This window comes from Diadema antillarum, unplaced genomic scaffold, assembly GCF_040938485.1.
Source record: "Diadema antillarum isolate AM-2024a unplaced genomic scaffold, OU_Dant_1.0 seq00001386_RagTag, whole genome shotgun sequence".
NCBI classification, from domain to species: domain Eukaryota; kingdom Metazoa; phylum Echinodermata; class Echinoidea; order Diadematoida; family Diadematidae; genus Diadema; species Diadema antillarum.
The window spans coordinates 211293-228964 of NW_027272142.1; the positions used below are offsets into that span (position 1 = coordinate 211293).

Genomic DNA, 17672 nt, shown 5'->3' on the forward strand with positions numbered 1-17672 from the left:
TTCATTGCCAATTGTGCATGGAGCAAATGATAATATTTTACTACATGATCTCATGTTAGACAATTTTCAGAAAAATAGAAACCATTATGAGTTCCCTTAAATTCTTCCCACTCTGCTCCACTTTTCACTATTTCCTTACATTTGCATCACTTCCTTGTTCACTACAATTTTCTCCTTGAACACATTTGCCTCCAAAAACAGTAAGATGCATTGGAGAAATAAACTGATTGTAGTTTACAAATTATCTCAAACAGATTCTTAATGTTAATTTGAGGTGGTAACATAAAGTGGTTTTTCACACAAATTACAATGCAGCATAATGGTAAATTGTATAGCAGTATGCACATGGTTGCATAAAATTGATAATATGATTGTTGAGGACAAAAATACACATATGAGATGAGATTGGCAATGTGAAATACTAATTCTACAGATAATCACGGCTACAGATGGTTTGGCAACATGATGTTGTGAGCTTACTTAAATACATTTACTCTGTGCAATAATAGTGACCACCATTTGTACTAGCAGAGTGTGAAACAGAACGTCAAACCACTCCTTGTTCCCCATCCCCCACAAACAAGCAAACCAACAAACAAACAAACACAATGTTTACACACTACACGATAAGCACCTTTCATGATATGTAGTTCTGTATGTAAGTGGTCACAGCTGCACTTCCCGCTATTCACTCACAAAATTGTAAGAATTGTTATTTCACGCTTTCAATTTTCAAACATTTTGAGTGTATTTGAGTATATTGGCTTAAGTCAAAGGCTGCAAGATCCACGATTAACACTTGAAAAAAAAGCCCTAACAGATATCTCGTCTTTGATCTTGTGTTTTCCCCATACACAACTCAAATTTGTTGTTCCTTTTTAGACTGTAAGATAATGTAACCATAGCAACAGCCAATCACCTACCAAGATCTCCATGTAGATCAATGGCAGTCAAAATGTTCCACTAAAGCAATGCTGGCAGTGGACATGTTCCACGCTGAAGCTAATTGGCTTGATACAAATGTGTTAGCACACAGCAGCACAGAAGAGTAAGAAGCAGTATCAAGTGTAACTAACAAGAAGCAGGTCACACTGGCAGTGAAGTGTGAAATGACCTTTGACCTCAAACCTGTATCACACCCTACTATCAGTCTCATGGTCTCTAGTCTCTGTACCCAAGCCAGAAGGTTCAAGTAACATCTACAATCTCTTCTCATGCTACAGGTTTCCAAGTTAGAAATGTTGTTCTGCCATGGTGGGAGGGAGTATTTTAATCCTATTTTCCTTCAAAACATTACAGATGAGCTCCACACCCCTTCTAACTGTTTGCTAAAAGCACCAAATTGGCAAAATCCCAATAGGTTTTCACTGATCTCATGACAATCTCTCAATAGTCATCCTCTTTCTGTGTCAAATTTCATTTTCAAGTCTGTCCGGACATTGTTTTCAACTACAGAAGTATAGACTCTTCTTGAGCTGCAATTGATATATGTCTAATTAAAAAGTTTTACACACAGATGGACATTTGCAATGAATTACTACTTGTCGTATATGCTGGTAAATGAGGAAGCACCATTAGCCAGTTCAGCATGCACATTATCCAGTTTTGTTATAACAATACATGACTGGAGGCCTTGTAAAACCTCCATCCTTTCACTTGTAGTGTGTAAAGATATTGCTCTCTCTCTCTTTCTCAGCATCTTGCATACATAGAATGATGTGAAAGTTGGGCGGGCTAAACACTCAAATACATAATGTACCACTTGTGGCAAATTTTTACCATTTGAAAACTTGATGGTTCTCAAGCAATAGATCAATACAAACCATACAAACATCCAGTCAACACTGCTACACCACTGGTATGTACAAGGAGTGGATGTTTATCTAATGCTGGTGCCAAATTCACCTTTGAAATGCCAACATTTGGGTGGGAAAGTAGATTCAAATAGAGTCCATAATATCCACGTCTTCTGGTCCTTTAGAACTGCTGTGCCACTGGGTGCATGGAGACAAACTGGCTGTTCTCATTGGCCGTCCATGCCCCTTCCTCCGCCCCTTCCGCCTCCTGGTTCTTGGAGAGGGGGCTGCGACTTAGCACCATTTCCAACTTGTTACCGGAGTCAGCGATCAGCGGGACCACCATGCAGCAATCAAAGTTATGCGTCCTCGTCTGGTTGATCTGGTATGGTGTAGGTGAAAAGAAAACATGCAACAAGAACATAAATTATTGGTGCTTCTAATCTAATTCTTCAATTTATGCATTCACATATAATGTTTTGTGGATAAAGACTCTGAATTATACATGATTTATGCTGAAAACATAAATATATACATAAATTACTACATAATGAATCAAATTCACTCAAACACCAACCACATAAGTTACAGATCTGGCAAGTTTCAGTGACTGAAAAATATCACTTTCTCAGGCCTAATTTTGACATTTTATCCTACATTTGTTTCACAGCTGATTTGCATCAATATACAACATCAATTCAGTGTAATCATAGGAGTTACACACAAAAAAAATTGGGTATCAAAATTTCAGCAAAACAGATGGAAAATCAATCTTTTAAATATGTAGCATCAGCATCAAATTATGTCAATTTGTTCAGAAAAAAAAAACACAGAAAGAAATGAAGTCTACCCAGAATATGCCCTAGGATGTCATCACAATGAAATTGGGTACATAATCTCTATAAAAAAGAACTAATGTAATTGACACAAATTCAGACCATACACACACATGCTGAGACGACATCTACCATGCATCCATTTTCTGACACACCCTGTAAAATATTTCCACACTTTTTTCATTTCCAGCCGTAATTAAACCTCCGGGGAATTTTCCACTCCTCTGACACAAGCTCGCCATATCAACTGAGCAATTATCAATCGTCACATTGCCTACTGAAGCAGAGAATGGTCTCCTGCTAAAATCTCTACTCTCATTCACCATTCCATCACACAGACAATCAGTTTTAAAGGACATGTTCAGCAAAGGAAGCCCTTTTTGTGCACCCTGTACTCAAATTCCCAAGCCAAATTTCAGACCTAATTTGGCTGGAGGGGGCTGATAGTGGCACCTCATTCTGATGGCGCTGCAAATCAATTCACACGTTACAGCCTGATGCTCCAAGCACATTTCCTCTCATAATGTACAGTTATCATACTTTGCCTCTCGTCTCTGCTACCCCCCCCCCCCCCGTCTTTTCCTTCCTCTCTCTTTCTCTCCACTTCTCTCTCTCTCTTTCTTTCTCTATCTCTCTTTCATTCTCTCCCTCTCTACTCCAAATCTTATTTTGTAATTTCTCTGCCATACCCGTACCTTGTACATTCACAGTTTCTTCTCTTCCCTACATCTTGCTTACAGTGTACTTTGTATTTTATTAATTCTCCCCTCCCCCCTTCTTACGATCTCTCTCTTTCAATCTCTCTCTTAACAGCTTTGCTAGTTTTCTTTTCATATTTCCCTCCCCTCTACAAGAGTCTTTTTCTCTCTGCATTTGATAAAAATAGAATGATTCAGTGCAGGTTTGACATTTATTGGGCAAAAAAAAAAAGACAAGGAAAAACACCTTGTTTGCTTCCATGTTTGTCAGTGTGTGCGTTGTTGATTACCCTGAGCGAAATGCATACAGTAATGACCGCAAGCATATCAATGGACATAAAAAAGGTCAGAATCTTGTTTGTCAGTAAAGCAATGCTATTTATGAATGCATTCCCCTGCAAACATTACCTCATCTTCAAGTACTGCTTGTTGTTTCATATTTTTTTCCTTTTTAATGACATGAACTTACTCGAACCTATATACATTGCACTTCACTCCTTAGGATGTAAAATGAATGTAAACCAATGTGTCCATATCATGTGTTTCCCATTCATGGACATCTCTCGTAGATTTGCTCATACCGAATAACTTGAAAATCATGCATAATAACTGAAATTTCTCCATCATTTCTTTCTTTTCACCCAGTCATTCTGTACAACACCTCTGATCTTGCCTGTTAAACCTGGTTTGTCTTATTTTTTCAATACTAAATATAGCACTGCTGAGACTGGTTTGTTTATCTGTATTTTATCAGATTTCCTCAACACATAAGATGGCACACACTGGTATAGACAGGATTCTGTGTGTCCATTGTACCTTAATTACTGCCCATGGCAACAGTTGTCAAGGTCAACGGGGGAAGAAGTCAATGGAGTGTAAGATGGAAGAGTGATTCAATAATTGTATCCAGGGTGACAAAAGAGAGATTTTTCCCCTCACTGACTCCTGCTAACATCATATCAATACCTATCCCCTAGTCTGGTTTGCTTCAGTGAATATTACCACTGCCTTGACCTGTGTACCAGGGGCTGAGCTTGCTAGTGATGTGGTTGGAGTAAAATAAGTCATGTCATTGCATTTATTCCTATCAGACTTTGCAATGTGTTGCTGTAAAGGAGTGTGTGTATGTTAATTCTTTCCCCTTTGGACTTTTGTTGGCAAAATTTGCTGCATTATGCTATTACAAGTGGCAAAGAGATGAAAACAAAGAAGTCTACGATAGAAAGTGTTACAATTGTCAATTCAAATGCAGCATGGGATTTGACCAATTAACCGTAAGTTCACAAGAACTACAAAGTTTATTTGCTCTAGTTATGACAATTAAGACATAGATCAACATATCAAAATTGAAATTATTTGGACTTGTTTATGATATTACAAAGGTTGTGAAATGATAAAAGTGATAACCCCGAGTATTCGGGAAGATGTATTTTTCAAGCCACTTTTACCACATTGTGACATCCAGTAAACATGCACAACATTCAAGGAGTACTTTCCAGATACTTTATATATGGTCTTTTGAGGCATTAATTTGTGACTGATGAGCCATGATACTTAGCAAATCTGATTTTAATTAATTCATTCATTCATTCATTTTTTTTTTTTGGGGGGGGGGGGGACATGGGGGAAGCCTTGAGTCATTATAAAGGTCAAATACACCACAAACATCAACTGATAAAAGGAAATACTTCAAACATAAAAATATTATAAGTGATATAATTGGTGTTTAAAAGTGACCAAAGCGTTCATGCATCTTCCATTTTGACAAACTTTTTCTATAGTTCAAATTTATACGAGGATTCATATTTACATGAGCAAATTCTAGATACACATGAATCTTTGTATCAATTTGGAAAAAGAGTTATGGGAATACCTTACAAACCCTGAATGCAAAACCAGAAACTTTTGCATGCATGAAACTTTCACAAATTTCGGGAGGGGCCACAGTTTGCAAAAGTATTTATTTACACAATCCAGTACATGTGGTAAATTTGTAAGTTTTTCATGCTGGGCAATATTCTGGGCAAGTTTTAGGCCACAAAAAAAAAGGCCATTTCATGCAACAAATTTCCTTCTCTAGCAATAATTGATGATCATGTGATGAGGATAAAAGTGAAAGTATAAGAGTCACCTACCTGAAGGATTCGGTCAAAGGGCCGGACGTTTCCATTCTTTGATGCTGGTCCTCCAGGTCTGACAGTGTTAACAAACACACCCTTCTCTGAGATACCATCCGACAAGCTGAATCCAAAGTCCTCTACATCACTGTCCTTGCTCAGGGTGACCCTGTGGAGCTCCACGGGAATGGCATTACCCTGGTCCGACACCGTGGACTCATCGCCGAGATGGGAGGCGTCATTGTGATGAGAAACCTGATGCTGAGTGGTGTTCACACTCTCACTCTTGGAGCTGAAACTTTCAAACTGGTTGTAGCTGCCACCGAGATGAGAGTGAGATGGGAGAGTGTAGGCATTGTGACCTTCAGAGTACATCTGGAGGGAACTGGTGCTCGGCTTGCGAGCTCCCATGGAGTTGTTGTAGAAGCCGTGACCAATGCTGCCGGTACGACGCATCTCACTGGACGTGAACTGGTCTGTGTTGAGGAAGCTAGCCTCTAGTTGGCGCAGAAACTCCCGATGCTTGGCGATCTGAGCCTCGTGAGGGTGGTAGCTATGCTGGGAGTGTGCGTAGCTTTCATCTTGGTCCGAACTGAGGAGGTCACCGGGGTAGGGGCCCCTGAAGCCTCGGTTTCTATGATCCTCCAACTCCTCCTCGCTAGCATCATTGGGCGACGTGGAGTGAGACGAGTTCTGCACTCGACGGGATCGCGTGTTGCGTCGAGATGGGGACATGCTGCTACGGCGAGAGTGGCTGGTCTTAGGGGAGTGGGAGCGGGAGTGATGCGTGTGGTTACTATGGTAACCAGTGTCCATTCCTGACCCTTCCCATGAGTCTCCATTGTTCTGCATCATGACTGGAGTCGTCATGTGATCCACATCATATTGATTCATCCCACGACCAAACCTGCTGGGACTCTGACTACGAGATGGAACCTTGGTTGTCAGCTGCAGGTGCAAAGTGTGGGTAGAATAAAAAGAAAACATTTACAGAATACAAAAATCGGGGATCATTCCGTATCTACTTCATTTGCTTCTTTATTGCATCTTGTTATTGTAACATTTAAATATACAATATATATCACTAGATCAAAGATGACATTTTGTTTGTGAGAAAATATCTGCATGAGAAGTTGTTATCATAAGGTAGAAATATCTTGTGCAATACATACATATATCCCACCATGCCCATTCTTTCCATGGAATTGTGAGAAACAAATCTGGGTACCTGTTAATACAAACAATAAGATTGATTGATAAGGAGGTAGGAGGGTGGGTAAGGTACCTGGTCATAACCCCTCTGTCTCTCCCTCTTGCTAATCTTGAGCACCACTGTGTCCCCAGCAGACTGGAGCAGTCTGATTGCCTCTGATAGGGTCTTCCCCTTCAGTGAGATACCATTGATAGCCAACAGTCTGTCTCCTAAGTGGATAGCACCAGTCCTGGTGGGGAAAGAAAACACAAGTCATGTACTACTCCATTCATTGACTACACAATTTAAGGTGGAACTGGAAAATGAAGAGTTCATATTTCCATGAGAATATTAAGCTTCTGTAAAATTCAAGCTGGATCTTAAACATAAATAATATGGCTCTCAATGAAAATTTGTTATTGGTAATCACATGTTTAAAGTTTATGTATGTACAATGTCAATAAGGTTGTGAGGCTTACCAGAATGCAGATACATTCATGATATTTTGTTTTTCAACCAGTCAAGCGCTGTGGCCTTGAGCTAATTAGAGAGTGATGTACTTGAACTGAACTACACATCTAAATGTTGTATCATATTCTCTCAAGTACTGCATGGTTAAGTAATAAGTACTTTGTACATCTACATAAAATTATGCAATTACAACAGTTAGAGAAACAAATCCAACCCCCTCACCTTTCAGCGAGACCATTTTCCGTGAGACCAGAGATGATGACTGGATCAAAAGGTTCCTCAGTCCCTGAGATGGTGATGCCCAGCGGTCCCCCATGCCGGACCAGCTCCACTGAGTAGGATATTGCACCGCTCACATCCGGCTCATCTAGGGAGAATATAAGTCTATATTTGCCAGTCGAATACAATATTGTATATATAATGTATGCTTGCACAATATACATACCCATAAATTCAGCATTTCTATCTTCAATTATACTTTCCCCGAGGCCATAAGCCTTGGTCCTATTTAGTGCATGCTGGAAATTCTGCATTTATGGGTGAATAATCAAAGAAGTAAATTTGATAGCAAGGACCACATAGTGTCTAATGTAAAACTGTATTGGATAAGTCTTCTTCCCTGTACTATCTACAAGTATCACCCAAAATGCAGATAGTATGAGTGAAGAAGTTTTTATGTGCTTTGTTCACTATCAACACTCAACTATGGACTGGAATGAAAATGTCTTTGACTGATTAGACATTTGCTTTGGAGCACTCAACCTTTATACTGTATTGATACACTACGTTAATGTTCTGTTTTGTATCACATAAAGTACGCTCATTAGCAGACTCCCATGAAAAAGTTACTTCTAATAAAAGGGGTGCCCAAAGTGTTTCGATTTCAGTTACCACGGAAACCTACCTGAGTAAGCCTCATTTTTCTTGACTTTGAGTTTGACGATCTCATCTGCCTGAGCAAGGAGGTGCATGGCTTCCTCCACAGTGATGCTGTCTAGATGGATGTCATCGATGGCAAGAACTTGGTCTCCTGGCTCCAGGGTACCACTCCTGCAGTCAGCAAAGGACGCAGAGATACATCAATATATTATTTTCATCACTATCCTGATGACAGGAAAAAACACAATTCATCACTATCATCACTACATCAGTCATTATCATCATCATCCTAATCATCCTCCTCTCTATCATCATCTGTCTTATTTGAAGCATCCCATAAAGACTACTTTAAATGTATGCAAAAGAAAGGAAAAAGGCAGTTTTCACAAGACAGCATGTTGATCCACTGACATCATTGGTTCATTTTCTGCTACAACACAGAAGCAGAATAGGGTTCTTATCATTATCATTGTCAGTAATCCCTTTCGCTTATCAAATAACATGGCAAAATGTAGTTACAAACAGCTTAATAGACACAAAATCTCTACATGAATGGGTATTCCTCGATACTCATTATCTGGTTTATTCATGATTTGCCCCCCAATTCCTCTTCCACAAAGGAGGTTCTATTTGCTGCAGAAAAAGAAATTTTTCAAAACAAACTTCAGATAATCTGCCTCAAAACATTATTCAGTGACAAGAAATATACCAGTGATTTTTTTTTCTTTAATGTTCTTGATACAAAAATATTGAGCCTTGGTTAGAGAATCTATGGTTTCACTTGAATAAATTGCGCTATATAATAGCATCCTACCGCAATAGACATATACCCATTTCTATCCATTCAAGCAAATGTGTTTCTCACATTGGAAACAATATCACTATGACATGACAGACTCACAGTATGATACTTAACATACCTATTTGCTACGCTGCCCTTTTTCACTGTTGATATAAGCAGGCCATCCCCTTGCCGTCTGTGCTTAGGAGCTGAAAACCAGAAAAAATCGAAATGATCACAGAAAAGACAGTTTTTAACACCACTACATGAATTACAAAATATATCTACGTACATGAATTCGAGTTAAATTTATCAATAACACCTACAACGCATATCAAATATGACAGTATGGATTGCAGAAAAAATGTAATAAAGTATACAAATCATTCCTTGGAACAAAGCATATTAACCCGAACTTCTAACTATATTCTTCTACAAATATTCCCACCAATCATTTGAAAACCTAAGCTTCCAGGGTCTTTATTATTTTTCCATTACTGGCATACATTGCACTTGAAGGCATGTCTCTAATATATTTGTAAGTTGCTAATCACAAATAAACCATAAAAGCAAAGACAAGAAAATTTTCCAAGAGAAACTTACATGTTAATGTGATTCCAAGTCCCATTTCACTCACTGGTAACTTGACATTAAATGTTCCACTGCTTGGCACAACTGACTCTGTAATGATAGAAACAGATGAAGGTTTGTGGGTCAAACTTTGTCACCATCAAACATACGGTGATATCATAATAAACGCAAACACATCAAGTAACATTTATCACAGATTTGAATTTATTCTAGAATTTATAAATACTGATAGTACATTAAATACTTCATTCACTTTCACAAAAGAAACTTTTTTATAATGTTTGCAGAATACAAAAGTATCAAATAAAAATATGAATTGACAATTCAACTTCCACTGATCCGTGTCAACTTACCCGAAAAAGAAAGGAACAATTCTGTATGTAGTTGTGTTTCATGAATCTCAACGTGACTAATTAGAGATGCTGAAGTTGTTAATTATTCTTTCTTTCTTTACTACTATCAAACTTTTGTCATTCCATGTAATTCTGCGTAGCTAGGAATGACACACAACATAGAGGTCCTACCTGCGATATCAAACTCGACTTCCAGCGTGACCTGAGGAACACTCTCCCTCAGTATATGATTAGCCTCATCAGCCGTCATGTCTTCAGTGAAGTTTCCATTGATGGAAATCAGACGATCACCTGCTTGAACCACACCACTCCTGTGTTACAAAGAGAAAAATACACATTATCTCTCTGGTATAATCAGCTGGAGTAACATCTGGATTAACTTGTATGTCTTATTAAGCCAGTTACATACTTCAAATTTTCTTTAGCCTCCATCTGCCAGACAACAGATGTACAGTAGTAGTGGGATATCGTAATAGACTCTATCTGCAAGAAGATATAGAGTACCGAAGTGATTATGTCACAGTCTTTTGTTGTAGCTTGGGTTGGAACCAGGTGCGAGCATGGTTAGCACCAGGCAAAGTGAGGTTATTTAGACCCAGTTTCCATGGTGATGAATGGCTATGACATCACACTTTGGTACTTTATACTGCATTCTAGTAATCACATGACATCACAAGACATTAACCTTTTGAAATAAGATTTCATTAACTGTCTGTTGTCAACATAATGAGATTGGTTTGAATAGAGTTGAATATATTCATTTGTTTTACACAGCTGCAATGGAATCAATGAATGTTTGTAAGGTGGTGACAGCTTTAGGTCCCCTCATAAAGACTAAGCAGTGAGGATAAAGTGCTTTGCCTCGGAGCAAAATTGTTGCTGCCAATGGATTCAGACCAGAGCCCTCAACCTAGAGGGTCTCTTGTCTTATTCATTAAGCCTCAACAGCTCCTAACGTCCTTCTGAAAGTTATCACATACACACATTCTGAAGTTATAACTGGTGCATAAAGCAAACTGATCAATCTTTCTTGTAAACTATGATGTACAAGAGATGACTTTATATCTTCATATTGATGCATCTTGTACATCATGGTTCCATGACATTTGCTCCTGTGACAACTGCTCCCATAAAATATCTACACGCCAAGCCAAACATAATTTCTACTCACAAAAATAACCCTAACCCCAATCCAAATCCTCACATCAAACTAAACCTAAAACCCTGTCACGACCCAAACCCAAAGTCCTCACAGAAAATAAGACCAGAGCAATGTTGCAGTAGCAAATGTCACATCATCGTACATCACACATAAATATATCAGCCATTTCCTTACTTCTCCCCCTTGCCGCCAGGCTCCACGAATCCTATGATAGCTGCTGAGCCTAAGACCTCCGTAGCAAAGACCCCACTCTGGAGCTGGATGCCGTAGTCACCAGTACGAGAGTAGAGAGTCACATCCACAGTGTCTGTGTGACACACTTGTGGTGATGACAGTCCATTGATGGTGGACGCAATGGACACTGCAATAACAAACAGTGTGTAACCATCCATGTTTAACAATGATCATGATACTTCCCTTTAACATTTTGAACACAAGATATTGGAAATAATTTTCTAGGACTACTCAGAGGAAATTTGATAACATAATTGTGAAATATACAGATGCGCTTCTCAAGGTGAAATTCTGCAGTTTGTAATGTTCCAGTTCGCAAAAGTTTTGCTCTTAACGTTTGGCATTATTCAGGCAAGGATACCAGACAATGTAGAATTATGACCAGAAATCTCTTTTTCATTCAATCACAGTGAATTTGATTGAAATATATGATTCCTGAACAGTGAACTAAATATGACATCCAATGAGATACTCACACATGGATCCTGTCTTGTGACCTTTTGACCTGAGTTTCCGTGCCAACGTACTGCTCTGTTGTCTGCTGTTCTGAGACTGGTTCATCGTACCGACCCGAGACAGACTGCTGTGACTGTAGCTTGGCATCATCGGGCTCATTGGAGTGGTACTTCTTGAGGGTGGGGCTGGGAGATGGGGGGGGGGGGGCATCAAACAGGATTAGGAAGATTAGTGGGGTGTTGCATGGTAACAAAAGAAGACACCATACCATGACAGCAATGCAGTGAAATCTATCATATGTGCTAATCCACGCAATTTTTCTTCTCAGGATGACAGTAAGAACATGATTACCAAAATGATGAGACTGAGGTCCTTTTCAGAATAAATGGTGAAACCATCCACTACTAAACGTTCTTCCACCATGGAAACCCTCAAATGATATGTGCTAATCTAGTCTTCCGTTTTCACAGAGATACAGCCCTGTAAACTCTAGTCTTGCTTTTTCAATGGGCAGATTATCATATTGTGACTAAATCCCATTTGAATATAACTTGAAAATTTAATTCAAATATAATAAAAGGACATACACCTTAGGTAAGCACTTTACCCCCCCCCCCCAAAAAAAAAAAAAAAAAGGAAGAAAAGAAATATAAATACCTTGGCATTGAATAAAAACTTAGAAATGCACCAAATATTCTGTGCATGCATGCATTAGTATTGTTACCTACTCCCTGTCATACCATTCTACAGATTCGTCAGTCTCATTAACTCATTTAAATACATAGATTGGCTGTCAAGTAGAAAATCTGTGATGATAAACCCAATAAGGAGCCAGAGAATAACAGGACCAACCCCACTTCTACCAAACTCACCTGTTAGTTTGGGCATCTCTCTGGAGTAGGTCAGTCTAGGGGTCATCTGGCTGACCGGTAGGATCTCCAGCTTGACCTGCTCTGTGCCGGACGCTAGTAGCTTCATGGCTTCTGCAACACCCATGTGGCTCGTGCTAAGTCCATCAATGGTCAGAATCTCATCACCAATGTGTAAGGCACCACATCTAGATAAATACCAAACACTGTGCGCATCAGTTATGAAATCTCCAGTTACATTTAATATCACTGCTGTAGCAGCAAAACTAAGTGACATCATACTCTATGTCACAGCCTGGAGGGTGAAAGTGATCTTCATTTTAGATCTGTCTGCAAATAATTGATGATTACTTCTAGGAAGTACCCTAACACTCAAATAGAAACAATCAACAACAACAACAACAACAACAAAATGTGCACATTTTCTTTCTGCTTTAAGTCAACCATGACTAATTCATTGAAACAAAGTTTCTCCTCTGTATGACAACTCTTTATTCATTTACTCACAAGAAGAGCAAAGCTCAGGTTGGTGCTTCATGGCAATCACTCTTAAATGCTGCCCTCTACTGCTCAGAGCAGACCTAACCGAGTTGGCTCACTCTCTGTTATCAAATTGGCCCAGAAATTCTGGTGATCAAGTTTTCAGATTAATTACATCCCAGACTAGAGGGAGTCATGTGCGTGCAGGGACACACACCCACACCCACATACTGGGATTATCCACAGGATTAGGGTCTTTCTGCCCATTTGATAGGCAGGATAATCCACTGGATAATCTTTAGTTCTACATCTCCACTGAATTCTAATATCCGTGCCCAAAATGGCAAGTATTTCCAGTTCAAATGACTCCAAAACCTCAGCTCCTCCCTGTTTCTAAGAGCCTACCACAATTCTTTCTTTCACTCTATATCCAATTTCTTGTATAAAAAACCAAAAACAAAACAAATAAAAGCAAATCTCTCTTATGCTTTATGGGGAAAAAAAAAGAAGAATATTTCCATATCCCCATTTACCAATCTGACAAATATCTCAAACATTAATCACTTTAGCAACTTATGGATTGCACAATATGATTAACAATGACTTTGTCCCGACAGTGGTCTAACATTCACATCATTCCTTTAAACTTGTGGATTCTTGACTATTTTACAGGAATAACAGACTGAACCTCAGACATATTCACTTAATGGTCTCAACTGAGGCCCTTACCTATCTGCTATACTGGCTGGCTTCAAGTTGTCAATAATGGTTACTGTCTTGCCATTCCTGGGTATAGAGCTCAGTCCCACTCCTAGGTGTGCACCGGGAGTTTTGGACACTTCCACCAGAAGGGGGCCAGTTGCATTCTTCACTGCCTCTGCAAAATTCATACAAAATCAGTCAACAAAAAATTAATATATCTTATTTCAATACATCATCAGCATTCTGAACATGGCTACATTAATAGACAACAATTCCATTGGTAACAGTTGTTAAGTGTTTGGACATCATAAACAGTCACATCATTTTACAACCTGCAAAATAATCTGAAGTGTCAATTATTTCATATTCTTAGCTTCAGAAGGAGATATTCCACTGTTGCCTTTCGGTGCTTAATGTCAGATTGTGGGTTCAAGCTTCAGATTTATTGGTCTATTTAATGAAAAGTTATGACCTTCAGAAGCATGACAGGTCATAAGTCAACATCCATGTGAATGTGATAAAATATGCCATGATAAATCATAAAATCATAAAATCTAGAGAGAAAATTCTATCCTGTAAGCACTCTACAAATATCACTTTCAGATATCCATTCACTGATGTTTGCCATTAAAAAAAAATAACACACAAGAAAATGCAAACCTATAGGCCCAAATTCACAAAGGTGGTACAATCTTGTCCATGGTTTAAACCATGGAAAAGATTGTACCACCTTCATGAATTCGGGCCATAAAGACCACATCAAATGAAAAAGAGGAAAAGTACAGTACAGGAGTACAATATGTGCATCATGCTAACATTCAACATGGAGTCACAGCAGAACAATGTGGTCTACAGTTTGACAGGTACAAGACAATGCCTTAACAGTTCATCCCAACAAGCACTGGTTATGTATTTCCACTATTAAAAGTATGGCTATTTTAACCACATACATGTATTACTTGTGCCTTGTTTAAAATTAATGTAGCAAATGTGACAGTATAGTTTGCACACCACAGCAAGACATAGTACTGATAAAGAACAGATATGCCTGCATTGTCTAATTCATGTAGATTAGACAATAACTTGTAAACGGAAAAATCTAATTACATCTTAAAATAATCCAGCAGCCTGGTATCAGACAAGGGGTTCTGTAGTCATTCACGATCAAAACAAATCCTAGTAATCCTTTTGTTCTTGACTTTTCAACAGGTTCCTTTTTATCATCTTCATACTCTCTTATAACCCATCAGAAATCCAGAGATAATCCTTCTTATAATGTGTTTCCTTTTCAGGATTACAGGCATTATTTTGTTTCTCTTCAAATGAGCTACAAAGTCTTTTATAGTTTCTTACTGCCACAAGCCAGTAAGAAGAGCTTCTTGAATTGGCCAATTATATGAAAATTATCACTTAATACACAAGAGGAAATTGGTGTTTATGGCTGCGCTTAATCCCTCTCTGCTCACACATCTTACAGGACAGGTCTTAATAAAGGTAGAAGGACTTAAGTCTCATGTGTTCACAACCAAGGACAGGGTGCTATAAACCCTTCTGTCCACTTGGCCAGGGCAAGCACATTTCACTTTTGGGCAAGTGAAATGAATGGGCACTTGTCTATTCAAAGCATGGGTGTACTTGTCAGAATAGCAATGTCAGCAAGTGGGAAATATAGTTTTTGTAATGCCCATCAGGGGCTAGAGTCATTATATTTAAAGGGACACTCCACCCTGAAAATTAGTTTATGCGAATAGAAACAGAAAAATGAGAGGAGCAGGACAGTAAAAGTTTGAGCAAGTTAGAATAATCAAAAACTTTTTAAAAAATCACAACTTTCTTCAATTTTATAAGACTTTACTGAAACTTTTACAGTTGTGTCCCTCTTATTTTCTGCTTCAATTCACACAAACTAATTTGATGGGGGATTTTGACCTCTAAACAATTCATTAGACATTTCCGGAAAAGACGAGGCCTACAAATTACCACAAGCAAGAAGGACATTCAAAGACCCAGGAGAAACTATGAGTGAAGCTCAAAACAAGACGAAGATTACAATTCATTTTCTTTCTAGTATAGTCTAGTCATCTACTTTCTGTGCTTATCAACATGCGTGGGTGCATTTCAAGTAGTTTGATTTGATGCATGGACACCATTCTGACAGGATCCTGATGGGGCAGAGGGGGTGGAAAGGACGAGGACAGAAAGCGGAAAGTGATGAGGCTACAACAATGCCATCTCTAGGGAGGAGAGGTATACCACAGGCCGACAGAGGTACAGGAAGCTACCATAAACATTAACAGAGGGTGAGGGATATCCAGATGTGAAAATGGAGAGAAAAAGTACTACGACAGAGAATCAAATAATGATGGAAAGACCCACAGATATTCTCAAATGGTGATCACGACCTTTTACTACAATCCTTCTGGCAAATATATTCTCAAACCTTTCCATGCGAACAGGTGGCAAGACATAATGGGTATTAAAATCATCTTGATAAAAAATAGCAACAAACATATATTTTGGCATGCTATACCGAAAATAATGAGAGCAAAAAAGGACAGGTTTTTGTTTTTATCAAAATGACAGAAAAATGGAAGTGCAATCACTGGTGACTATCAATCACTGATGGGCTTCAACAAAAAGACAAGAAATACCAACAAATCTGACATGAAGTGCATTAAAAAATAAGAGAGAGGGAAGAGAGGAGGGGGGAGAGAAATCCTACAGACATCACAGATGGCAAGATAATTCTCATCCTTTCTTTCCTGTTTCTCCTTTGAGGACCTTTGCCAACAATCAATCTAAAACAATTATCAAAATTAGAGTCAATTATGCACCCATCCATCTTCATTTCGGATGAAATTGTGACACAAAAATAGTACAAATGGTACAGTTGTAGCTTTCAATGAGCCACCTAGAAACCAGGGGTGAATAAGGCGATGACCACGTGGAATTGAAGTCTTGTCAAACGCAGGTTTTAAAGCAAGTCAAAGTGATGAATGTATGGAAGTGGTAATTTCCCTCGTTCAGGTCGGAAAGTCTGACTCATCTGTGTTACTACAGCATAGATGAGTTGTGTTGGAGGATTACTGGGGGGGGGGGTGGTTAATAAGAGAAAGAGAGAGGGGGTAGACAGAGATACACACAGAAAAAATAAACAAAAAATTGGATGGACACTCATAGATAGACAGATGGATTATCAAAATACAAGTAAGAGGATAACTTGCAAACTGTCAGGTATAGAGAGATTCAACAAGGAAAAAAATAACATTACAAGAACATATTACATTAACAAAAAGCCTATACACATGGAAAGTGATTCAGTAATACGGTATAAAAATAAGTCGAAGATGAATATATATATCATCGTTTTTTGTTTTACATGTTAACAACATGTAGGCCCGTATTCACTGAGGTGGTTGAAGTCGAACCTTGGTTTAAATTTAGTCCATGGACAAAAAACAAGTGTGAAATAGGTGTACCTTTCACACATGAGTATCAACGTGCGGTCATTACTGGATGTGTGTTGGCATGGTTGATCTGTCACAAGCATTTACGCAGTAGAAATTTGCATAACCATGGACTAAATTTAAACCACCTTTGTGAATAAAGGTTATAAAGTATAATGGACAAGTTTGTAGACCTATAGATTCTATTAGGATCACCTATACTGGTCACCCATCTCTACATCTCTTTGTCTTGCTCATAGACTCTGATTGCTCATTGAATGTGGGTGTGTTGGTTAACCACATTATCGACTCCATCTCTAGGATACTCTGCTCTAAATAAAAACCAGTCTAGCCACATGCCCAATTTAGGGCTATTTTCTCAACCATTTACCAAATTTAATCTGGTCATAGCTGGCACATCAGATTTTGGATGGCTGCCTACATCAAGCTGAAAATATTTCCTACTCTTCCCTACCACTTTACTGCAGGCATCTGATTTGCCTATTTTTGGCAGGAAATATTTAATCCCCCGTGTATGATATTCACAAAGCAATCTTACATACTTCATTGTCTGAGGCCCCTTCCTGCCCTTATTTTGTAAAATGTCAA

The 17672-nt window shown here is 38.6% G+C and overlaps 1 protein-coding gene across 1 annotated transcript in view; it reads right to left on the bottom strand.

The window, feature by feature from the left end:
* Positions 1 to 969: 969 nt before the first annotated feature.
* The window catches only part of LOC139708911 (glutamate receptor-interacting protein 2-like), a 51574-nt gene continuing 34871 nt past the window's right edge, over positions 970 to 17672 (bottom strand). The window contains exons 7-18 of the mRNA XM_071620875.1: positions 13645 to 13792; positions 12439 to 12623; positions 11587 to 11751; positions 11051 to 11237; positions 9886 to 10025; positions 9374 to 9451; positions 8910 to 8979; positions 8015 to 8160; positions 7333 to 7477; positions 6733 to 6889; positions 5466 to 6395; positions 970 to 2178 (exon numbers count right to left, since the gene is read on the bottom strand). Coding sequence (XP_071476976.1) covers positions 1978 to 2178; positions 5466 to 6395; positions 6733 to 6889; positions 7333 to 7477; positions 8015 to 8160; positions 8910 to 8979; positions 9374 to 9451; positions 9886 to 10025; positions 11051 to 11237; positions 11587 to 11751; positions 12439 to 12623; positions 13645 to 13792 — 2552 coding nt within the window. The 3' untranslated portion in view covers positions 970 to 1977. The remainder of the gene's footprint in view (positions 2179 to 5465; positions 6396 to 6732; positions 6890 to 7332; positions 7478 to 8014; positions 8161 to 8909; positions 8980 to 9373; positions 9452 to 9885; positions 10026 to 11050; positions 11238 to 11586; positions 11752 to 12438; positions 12624 to 13644; positions 13793 to 17672) is intronic.